Below are 11,703 nucleotides of genomic sequence, written 5' to 3'. Positions count from 1 at the left end.
TGATGTCAGAGATTTTCACAAAGACACAAGGTTACAAACAACAACAACAACAACAAAACCCTCCAATTAGTTTAGGACCTTTTTGATATCAGCTGGTGATCCCAGCCATACATCTCCTGTCCTGGTTGCAGGGATTTGGAGCTGATCTGAATATGACTCAAGGTCAAGTTCACTTCGGGAAAACATGCAAACCCTAAACAGGGAGTGCCACAAAACCCAGATTCGCCCCAGAGATATTTAATATTCTCAGTGTGCATCCCTCAGTTGGGAATGTGCTGTAGTTATTGTGTTGAAATAATTTTTTAAAGTTAATATGACACACTTCAGATTGAAGGTGACCCAGGTGATAGAGAGAAATTAACATGACAAATGAAAACCTATAAATGCTTTAAAAAAAAGAAAAATACTATCATTTTCACTTTTGTCAAATATTAAGTCTCATACAGAATTATACAAATCTATATTATTTAAAGAAACATACCGAGATCATCCACCTCTGTCATTTGTGAGATAAGTTACAATAACCTCATTTAACCTCATTCCTCTCTTCATTTGAGAAAAACTTCTCTATATATTAGGGCAAGTGGGCAGCTTCCATCATTTACTGTATATTTTATTAACTCAGATCTAACATATACCTACATTTTGGGCAATGACCCACAGAATTGCTGCTCTGAACCGCAGCCGCAATCACACATGTAATCCATTTATTTAAAGCAAGAGGTCCGAAGATCAATTTATGTCAGTCCTAATGAGCTGTGGGACAACCATTGCAGCTGCAGCAACAAAGTCACATAACAAGCTGTCGTGATATTGACATTATTTGCACGGCAAATTTGAGATCACAGATCTGCTCGGTGCGTTTTCACCGGGCTGGAACGGCACAGCGGCCATGTGTTGCGGGAAGCTGATTATGGATGGCAAGAAGCGTCCACCTCAAGCAATTTGTCAACCTGAAGTCGTTAAGAGAGGCGAGCGTTCCCATCATAGAATCCCATTATTCATTCCTCAAGTGGGATGACTGGAAATATCCTCACCAACAGAAAGTGGTTGGGTACGATGGTCGAAACTGAAGAGTAGAGTTACAGGATGAACGGGACATTTTTATCAGACCCTAATTACTCTGGAAACCGCCGATATGATGACGAGAAAACAGCTGGTTTAGTGTGTTGAAGTGGACAAAAAAAAAACAAACAAGCAGAGAAAACATAATAGAAATGTTTAATATTCATATTCAGACAGACGGCCAGAATAATACACAGTCAACACTGTGAATGAAGTGTTTCATTACTGAATGAGGTGTGCTGAATTGAGCTTGCCGCAATACAGGGAATAAATACAGGATCAAGTTTTAACACAACAAAGTCGGAATGATGAGAAATTCACCATCTTCACCAGGGAAATCTATAATATATTTAAATTCGTCACAGATGATAACATCTTCTCGGGTTACTGACAGTGTGACAGCAGCTGCAGGCTCCTATCTATTTTATCTGTTAATTATTTTTAGAATTTAAAAAAAGCCTATTGGAAATGAATGACCTTGGTGTATTGCAGCTGGAGCGAGACCCTGCAAAAATATAGAATAATTAAAGACGTATATTTCATTAAATTGGGTTAGAAACATTACTTGCTTCCATCCATCCACTAATTCGGAGCACTAGACTGTGTTGTTAGTAACTCTAATCCCAAGTCTACCTTTAGTCTTGAAAGTGGAAGATTGAAGAATAAATATAATGGCTAAAGTTAGTTCCTAACTGCTAACTGAGTTTCACAATGTAGAATAGACGACGCGCCGCCGCCGTTCACAAAAGTGGCTCAAATCCTACATTCAGTACATTTAATCTCGGATGGATTTTCATATCCGGCACAATTAAATGTGTCATGAATAGATACTCCAAACTACATCTGTTTGGGGACTTGTACTGTTAGTGCACACTCTCCTTCCCTATTTATTAAGCGCTAGAACCAGTATTCGCATATGAAGAGGTGGATCGCGACAATATTGCGATGAGTAATGACCCCGGAACTGACGTAGTTGATAGCCACCTCCAACACAACGGTCCTGGGACCGATGATCGGCTTCACCTGCCGGATTACACCTGAGAGAGGACACAGATGGGGATCAGTCGAGATTGGTAGCCGCGATGCGTGGCAGCCAGCGCTCAGGTCTTTTCTGCTCACCTATTATCCTGCCAAATTTGGAGCGTTTCACCACGTCGAAGGAGAAGTGGTCGTCCATCGTGAGGAGGACAAAGAAGACGTCATTGCCCTTGGGGTCCTCGGGTTTCACTTGGGTGGTGGTCCGCAGTAAAGCTATTTCTGTTGGAAGAGTTGGTGGGAGCTTTCAGACAGTCGTATGGACACAAAGTACATGCATGGATCTTGTTCTGTTGGTTAAAGTATGTGGAAGGACTGTGCTGCAGCAGGTATTGATATGCAGAATACACAAAGAAACTCAAAGGGCATCTGAAAAACACTCATGTATAATAAAAGCGTGTCATTCTTATGGTATTTTACAATTTTTTCTGCATTAATCCATTAATTTATTAATCTGCATTAATAAATTACATGGTATTTGGACATTTTGCCAAATTCTGCACAAAGGGACATTCCTAGAAATAGCATAATATTAAAAAATGCACTATTTTCCATGATGTCCTTTTCCATATTTGCACTAGAACTAAATAGAGTTGCCATCATTTCTACGTTAATTTATTTGATCATTGTGTTTTCCTTGGTTCTGGACTGAAATAAGACTGCAGACAGTCACATTGAAAGGTGCCGTGGCTCCTGGAAGTGGGTCTCACAGCTCCGAGGAAATGACTCACATTACAGTGAATCCGATTCCATCAAATTTGGTCTTACCCTCTGGCTTTGAGCAATCTCTGAAGGTTGGCAGAGAAAGGACGCTGTGGGTGATGAGGTGGATTGGGTTGAGAAGACAATCGGCGTCGTGTGGCAGGCAGTCCTTGACGCATCGCACCGTGGGAGACGTGTCTGGTAGGGGTCTACAAACGGAAGAAGAGAAGCAGATTGACCCGCGTCTGAATGGAAGCAGTGCTTAACGGTAATCTTGAAAATGTCCTTTGCCCAAAGCGCCACCGGTGAATTGAATAAAAAGCTGGCAACACCTGAATAGTCCCATTGATCCCTACGGTTAACCGAGCACTCGGTAGCTCGAAAAGAGGCCAAAGCCTGGATCCAATCCCCGGGATTGTGTGTGCGCGAGGGATCCCCACAGTGAAGACAGTGGAGCTTTCAGCACAACCTCAAAATTTGAAGGAGGGAGCCGAGCCGTGTAATTTGTAGCAAGCAGGTGAGTCCAAGATGTTCGCCGAGCTCACGGCCAAGCCACAGAGATGATTATGTGGTATTCCTCCCCAGTGCAATGCCACCAAAGAAAAACAGGCCGGTTAAAAAAATAAATAAATAAATAAAATAAAATGAAAGAATGTATGTTTTTGGATTCAACCCCAACCCCCAAAGGAGCATCAGGATTAGGGTTTTTTTAATACATGCGAAAACGCAGTTATCATTATTGTCATTATCCCCGTTTGACCAATTTACCGTGAACAAATGGATAATTTAGAAATGAGAGGGTCATATAGTTCATGGACCTGTAGGAATCGTATATTTCATGTAGCATTATGTGGTACAAAACCATCAAAACCGCCAGGAGCGGTGGAAAATGTGTCTGTTTACATTAATCCGGTGAATCAACACAGTCGCCTGGCCTTTCGGTATCATTTACAGCAAATTGACTGATAACCACCCAACACCAACACCATAAACACCATCCATCACATGAGCAAACGCACTGCTGCACCACTAATTGAGCCCCCATCTCGGCCCGGGTCCCAGGTGCCCGTAAAAGTAGGAGCCACACTTGTTTTTCTTGCGAGCCGCCGGAGGAAAAGGCCCGCTTGATCCTTTGGTATGGCTGCTTGGAACGGATCATCGGAAAAATTGGTTTCTGCATTAGAGATGACCACAGTAAAGGAAGCATGGGAAGTGCCCGTGGAAACCATCACTGGTGTGTGTGTGTGTGTGTGTGTGTGTGTGTGTGTGTGTGTGTGTGTGTGTGTGTGTGTGTGTGTGTGTGTGTGTGTGTGTGTGTGTGTGTGTGTGTGTCAGCATTGCAGAGAAAATAAATGTAACTTTTATCTGATTTGTTTTTAATTCAGCAGAAATGAAAAGTACCCATAAAGGGAAGCTTCCCACTTGGAGAGGAGGAAGACTCATCTGCCATCCACTACCTCATGTCTACAAACAACACAGACACAGAGTTGAAGTGATCCTCAGCGACTGACCAGCACCATCTAGTGGTACACGATGTCCTCTTTTTTACGTCACTCTCTTAAAATCTTGACCTTATGTTTTTAAATTCATTTTTACAAACGGAGCCGATATGCAGTTACAGTGCAGGCTGTTCTCTGATCAAAACTCACATTAAGACTATTTGTTGAATTACCATCCACCCAGCGACTCGACTTTTCACCTCATAGCAAGAAAGAAGACCGTGAGTTCAAGTCAGGGGCCCGGCCTTTCTACAAGGTGTTTGCATGTTCTCCCTGTGCAGACAGTCTTGCCGGGACTCCTAACAAATATCCACAAACATATATTTTGAATTTTTTGGGGGGTTTACGCACAGACCACAAATTAATACAAGAAAATCCAACCGCGAAGAAGTGACATACGGGACAAAGACAATCTGTGAAAGAAGATTCTCAGTGGTCGAGGGAAACCTCATCATGTCTTACCCTTTCGACGCTTTCCGAAAGCTTGCAGGACACGTGAAGGTCAGACAGCGATATCCCCCCTGCACATTGAAGCAGTACTCCGACAGAGAGCAGGTATGTGTTCCCGCCGCACACTCGTCAATGTCTAAACATTAAACACAGGAAGCAAAGATGAGACTTTGAAGTTTTTATAAAAAATACCACAATATGTTCCTTCAGCGTCATTTTCAGAGACGTCTTGACATGCTCTTGGAACGTTAATTGACTCCTGACCTTGACATGTGTGTCCCTTTTCAGATGGTATGAAGCCCCCTGGTGGGCAGGTGCAGTTGAAACCTCCTGGCGAGTTGATGCATCGGTAGGGACAAGCCTTTCTTTCTCCAGAAAGGGCACACTCATCAATATCTGAGAGGAAAATGATTGAGATCAATCAAGTGTACAGCTAGGTTTTTTTTTTGTATTGACCTAATAAAACACACAAAAAATGCATTCCCTGCTTGTTTTTTTCTTTGACACTCTTTCATCCGAATAATAAAAAAAAAAAAATTGAATTTATCTCGTCCTGTAAAATGGCATTAAATATTTAAATTGGCTCAATGGTGTTTCTAAGTTCTGAATCAGTCTTGCAATTCCACTCTGTACCAAAAGATGGCGCAAAGAGTCACTCTACCTCTCTTCCTGCGTTCAGTCCAAGAACAGGTATAAGTATGAAGGGTAAACCCATCAAGCTATCAGCAAAAACTAATAGAGGATAGATGAAACTCCAAGGAGCACTGACTCGCTGCTGCCATCTAGTGCACGGAAGTGACATTAATTTACAACCTGCATCTTCCCTGTTTTGTAGCATCGCAAAGGACCAGGATCATGCGTCGCAGCCAGAATACCTTCACACGTTAACCCGTCAGTGCCACTGAGCTGGAAGCCCCGTCGACACTGGCACTGGAAGGAGCCATAGACATTGGCGCACTCCTGGCTACAGGGTTTGGCTTCACACTCATCCACATCTGAGGAGAAACAAACAGGGGCTCACAGTGTTTATGGCCACTTTCGAAAATAAATATCACAAAAAACACAAAACAATGGAATCTGAAGACTTTTCCTACAAGATGAGTTTACCTTCACAGTTTCTGCTGTCATTGGCCAGTTTGAAGCCGACGTTGCAACTGCACTTGTACGTCCCGAGTACGTTCTCACACTTTTGGGCGCACGGTGGATTAGTATAATACCCACACTCATTAATATCTGAAATTGGAAAACAACAATACACACACGGAATGATTATTAGTTAGAATTATCATCCGCTCAAGAGACGTGGAACCTATTCCAGCCAACACGGGGCGGGAAATAATAAACACTGGACCTTCACAAAGGTTGGTGATGCTGTTGAAGGTGAAGCCCAGGAGGCACTCGCACCGGTACGAACCCACCAGGTTGACGCAGCGGTGGATCCCGCACGCGTCACCTTTCTGACACTCGTCCACGTCTGTGAGACGGCGAAACAAGGAGCCGGGAGAAGGCGGCGATTAGTCCCGGGGGGGGGGGGGGGGGGGGGGGGGAGCGCTCGAGCGAATGAAAAGGCTTGGAGGAGGAGCAGATCGGTGGTGGAATCGGACCTTCACAGTGGGTGCCGTCACCGATCAGGTTGTAGCCGGGTCCGCAAACCTCGGCGCCGCTGCGACAGATGAAGGAGCCGATGGTGTTGATGCAGGTCTGTCCCGTCTGGCAGGGATTGGAGCCTCCCACACACTCGTTGACATCTATTGAGAAGGAAGAATAAGTAAAAAAAGTACAGGAGAAAAGTATTTTTTGACTTATGGTATATGTTTTTCGAGAAGACTTCTTAAATTTACTCGGTGCCGTTGAACATAAATAGCTGTAAGATTGTGAAGAAGTTACATCAAAACCATGACGCAAGTTGTATTATGCTCTTCGTCTTTTTCCACTTTTACTCAAGAAGATGAATTAAAGCCACTACTAAAGTCTTACATCAGTATCTTTAGTTCTACTTCAGTTAAGAACGTGAGTGCACGTGCCACCTCCGTCGAGACGTGACATGCTCGTACCGATGCAGGCGTCGATATCGTCCACCGTGTAACCGGGGGCACACTTGTCCTTCGGGAGGCAGCTGAAGGATCCTTCTATGTTGACACAAACAAAGCTCGGCCCGCAGTGGTGGGTCTCCAACTTACACTCATCGACGTCTGGAACGGAACAGAATTCCACAATAGTTACAACAAACCTTATAGTAGGAGTTGTCGTTATCAGAGGTTGCTATTGGGAGGACTGATTAATAATAAATAGAGCATTTTCATGCTCTTTAATGTTAATTGTGCCCACGGATATCGTGATTTAGGTGTGTTGGACATCTGGAACTTTTACCTTTGCAGATGTTTTCAATGAGTGCAAATCCGGGGCGACAGTCGGATTTCTTCTGACAGCGGTAGGAGCCTTCGGTATTAATGCAAGTATAGCCAAAGTTGCAAATATGACTGCCAGTCTGACACTCATTGATATCTGTTGAAAAAGGAATTCATTAAAGGGGTCATATTATCCAGCTTTTCAACACTTTCACGTGGATCTCGTTGGTCCAAAAATGTTGTATTCAACATTTACTGCCCCAAATTCAGCTTTTCCTCGATTTGCAGCCATATGAATGTTGGATCATAGGAGCAGCATTCAGAATCTGCTGTGTCTGTGTGAGCTGGACTGACTCCGCCCACACATGTCCATCTTGAGAAGAGGAGGAAGTACTTCCTCTCGTGGTGCCATGTGCCAGAGCAGAGCTGTGGGAGGGCCGACCTTGATTGGGATTGGCTAAACCCCGACAACACTATATAGGGTTTGATTTCTGATTGGCTCATTGGAGCAACACACTTTTTATAATCTGAAACAAGCCAGGAAGAGAGAGGACAGACTTTCTTCACTTTGGCGTCATTCCAGGTATGGGGATGATTATTATCATTGGAAAACCATTAGAAAGTGAATGTTGCATAATTTGACCCCTTTAAAATCAAGAAATACAGACGTACAAAGAAAACTCAAGATATATACATATATGTCATGAACTTTTAGAAATATAATTTTAAAGCATCAGAACAGGTGTCCTTGTACAAATAGAAAACACCCCCTCAGCTGCATTATCACAGAAAAATATATGTGCTTCCTACAACCACTGGGGGGCAGTGTTGTCTATGTGATGTTCCAATAATTGAATACAGTTAGTGTACAGACACTAACTGTCACACACACACACACACACACACACACACACACACACACACACACACACACACACACACACACACACACACACACACACACACACACACACACACACACACACAAAGAAATCATTAAAATATTCCCATGGTGAGAGGAAAGAGCCAAAGCTGAGTCAAGCCTTCATCTTAAATGGAGGCAAACCTCCTGTATTATTTGGCATCACTTACCCTCACAAGTTAGGCCATCGTCTTGCAGTGCAAAGCCATCATAGCAGGTACACACACCATCGTCTACACACAGTTGGGAGCAAAGAGAGTCTGAAGGCGGCACACAAACAACAGGAAAAAAAAACACACAGTACAATATCAATTCTTCATCTCAGGGGGCAAAGATTGCAGGATAGAATTGCAGTCACTACCAATTAAAAAAAGAAAAAGAATTTAGAATATATTTAATCATAAATGGAACAAGAAATAACCTCTTTATGATCAAATTAAAAGAAATCAAAACAAATTACTCATTTTACTCATTGAAGATTGTCTTCGTTTTCAAAATGGTGAAGACAAGAGAAACAGAGTAACAGACAGGAGATTTAAATTGCATCCGTTCATTTGTAAGCAATGAAATGAAGCCATAAATTAAATGTACAGCCTTTCTATTATAAAACATGGTAGAGGCATCATCATGGTTCAAGGCTGCATAAAGTGACTCTAGCTCTAAATGCATTATATGACGGAAGGGGAAAAGGGAATTGTTTTTGTGACATTATTGTGAATAATGGGTGAGAAAATGAGGCTTGAGGAGAAGAGCCAATGACACACATCCAGCAGCGAACTGGTCTGCGATGGGTCCTGACATCTGGTGGTGAATGGAGGAGAAAAACTACAAAATGTTAAGACTCTAATCATGAAAAGCTCATTACAAAAAGAATAAAAAATATAAACATCCAAAACAAACCTGTACAGCGATGCACTTCCTCTGGGCTTACGGTGAACCCCGCACCAGGCAATTCTGTTTTGAAGAAGTAAACGGAAAAGTCTCGTCACAAGACATCAGACCTTTTGTTTACCTTTTGTTTAAACCGTAAAAGGTCACCAATTGGTCTGCAGTCAACACTTTAACTTTATCCTGAATAATACCACCATGTCTGCTCCACAGCTGTCACACCAAGGACATCATTTGCACTTTACTTAAGGAGTGCTGCATCGCGGCAAAATGATACTGTTTTTGTGTGTGTGGTCGAGTAAAACTGCCGTTTCATTACTCAACTTGCACTTAACTACAAGAAAAAGTATTGTTTTTCAAAGAAAGACCGAAGGAGGAGTACAAAGTGAGATAAAGAAATTACCTCTATTTTTTGCAGCATTTGAATTTTAATTGATTAATAATAAGAAATAATGCAGAATTGGGTGTACTTATATTGTAGTTAGTCGTGGTTTTAAAAGCGAAGATTACATGTTGCATATTGGATTTAGGTGTGAGGAAAATTACATAACAAAAACAACCTATTTAATCATCTGTGCTGCTTCATGCCCTAGAAATCTGAATGAAATCTCTGGATTTCTCTGATTGTAACAATAAAGTGTCTTTATTTGGTAACTCGTGCATTTCATTCTTTAAATAAAATTTGCTGGTCTCGTTTACCTTCAGTAGTGTTTTTGCAGCAGCTCTGAGCGACCAGGATACAAACTCTTCCCAGGTACAGTTCGCCGAACTGACAGCCGAGGCCCTGGCCTGACGACGTGAGGCCGAGCGAGCAGCAGTCGCAGCACATCTAAACAGGAGAGACGCGTTGAGCGTGGCGAAGCGGCCTTGTGAAATGACGGGGGGGGGGAGGATAAAGAGCGACCTTTGAGGTGTGCGTCTCGTGGCCCCGCCCTTCGAAGAAAGGCCTCTCGCAGGCCCCTTGACGACGGGCCATGGTGATGCCTTTCTCGCAGAGGAGGCTTCGTTCAGCGCTGAGGCAGCACTGCTCGAAAACAATGCTGCACGCGGAAAGCAGAGGGATTACACGTTTGGCCTCCAGAGCGGAGAGAATACTCTCCGTTTCAGTTTCCTTCAGTTGCTTTTGGCCATACAGCACAAACTTTGATCCCCAGCGTTTCATACGTCGAAATAAAGAAATCCACTCGTATTGCAGCTCCTTTTAATAGTTTTTACTTTGTGCTTGACGTCCTTTAGTCAACTTGTCTCGTCTCCAAACATCCCACACTTTTTGGGATTGATTATAGATGTCATCATTGTTTTGTACACCAAATGAAAATACTTTATTATTTTCACATTAAAAGATATGAAGGGAAAAAGAACAACTCTCAAAGTAGTATTGATCTGTTAATACCTGGAAAGTCTTTGAATAAAGCATCTCTCATAACACGCATGGTTTTGGAAGTAGATGTTGTTGTTTTGTTTATTTCAACCATGATTTCTTGACAAAAACATACTGGTAGGAAGGAAAAAACAAAAAAAGCAAATCCCTCAAATCTCAAAGGTGTTTTCTTACGTGCACATGTGGGAGGAGATCAGTGGGTGGACGGTGCAGTCCTGCTCATCCTCGCCTCTGTTCTTCCCAAGCTCACAGCACTCCAGCAAGGTGGGAGGTTCAGTCCCTGCAGGTGGGATGAAGACAGATTGAAATGAAATCGTCTGAAATATAAGTGCAGTTTATGTGAATTAGGCTGAAAGACCCCAAGTTGTTACATTACGGGCTTCATTACATGGAAAAAGGTCAATATTATGGCATTACTGGCAGATATTATGTAATTGGTTGGTGCCTTTATAAGGTGAGAGGCAAAAGCTGAGGAAAAATATAAATGTTGATTTATTTCCTGATTTTCATGTGAATAAAACTAAATCTAAGAGGATCCCAGGTGTAAAACGATCACATCACGTTAAGGTCAACACGGAGCACATGGAGAACATGTAAACTCCACGCTGCAGTGCCAATGATGTGTTTGATTTAATGATTCAAGTAGAATGAATCATTAAATCAAACACATCATTACGCCCAGATGCTGAAGAGATTTACAAAAATGTTATAAACGTGTATTACAAATGTATATTAAGTGAAAAAAGGAGCAACACAATTTAGTGTTAAAAGTACACTTTAATCAAATATTTAACACTATCCAAAGAGAACTTTTAACTCAAAATCTGTGAGAATTATATAAACGTTGATTTTAACAGTGAGCGAGTTGAATTAACACACAACGATCTTGCGGTGCATGCAGTGTCTCCTGTTTGGTAAATTAATAAAAATAGTATCGTCTAGATTCCCAACTGAAAGAAGAAAAATCAATTCAAAAGCACAAAACATGTCAAACTGTTGCTGTGTTCTCACCGTATCCATGCAGGGCCGTGTACAGAGGGAAGAGGAGGGTTATCCACAGTGCTGATCGCTCCATCCTGAGCTGGAAAGTGAGGAGGAGGAGGAGGTGACGGTGCGAGCAGAGCTTCAGCCGGTGTGAGCTCCTCCCGTCACCGCTGAGGCTCCACCCGGGAGGAGGATGGAGGCTGGCTCTGTGAGATTACTTCACGCGTTGTTTGTAAAAAAAAACATTCAAAGTCGTTGGTTCGAGTGCCGGATGGGGCCTTTCTGTGTGGGTTTGCATGTTCTCCCTGTGTGTGGATGGGTTTCCGCCCACGGAATAAATGACTTTTTTTTTTTCAAATATCAAATCTGTACATGAAACTTCTGAAGCTGTTTGCCTCATTCGAAAGGCAAACGTGTTTTGCGGCTCCA

General features: G+C 42.6%; 1 protein-coding gene across 1 annotated transcript; it reads right to left on the bottom strand.

The window, feature by feature from the left end:
- Positions 1-1,204: 1,204 nt before the first annotated feature.
- Positions 1,205-11,365, bottom strand: LOC308126894 (fibulin-1-like; the record flags this gene model as incomplete). The annotated part of the gene is made up of 14 exons (XM_080491585.1): positions 1,205-2,102; positions 2,185-2,322; positions 2,869-3,011; positions 4,764-4,887; positions 5,016-5,147; positions 5,627-5,746; positions 5,859-5,984; positions 6,103-6,267; positions 6,356-6,499; positions 6,806-6,943; positions 9,609-9,738; positions 9,814-9,949; positions 10,465-10,570; positions 11,302-11,365. The coding sequence occupies 14 exons, from the start codon at positions 11,363-11,365 to the stop codon at positions 1,963-1,965; spliced, it is 1,806 nt and encodes a 601-aa protein (XP_080347711.1). The 3' UTR covers positions 1,205-1,962.
- Positions 11,366-11,703: the final 338 nt, after the last annotated feature.

This window comes from Lipophrys pholis (assembly GCF_963383615.2).
Source record: "Lipophrys pholis genome assembly, chromosome: 22".
In the NCBI taxonomy this organism is placed as follows: Eukaryota; Metazoa; Chordata; class Actinopteri; order Blenniiformes; family Blenniidae; genus Lipophrys; species Lipophrys pholis.
The sequence above is the reverse complement of the archived record's forward strand: the minus strand, read 5'-3'. Positions and strand labels throughout refer to the sequence as shown.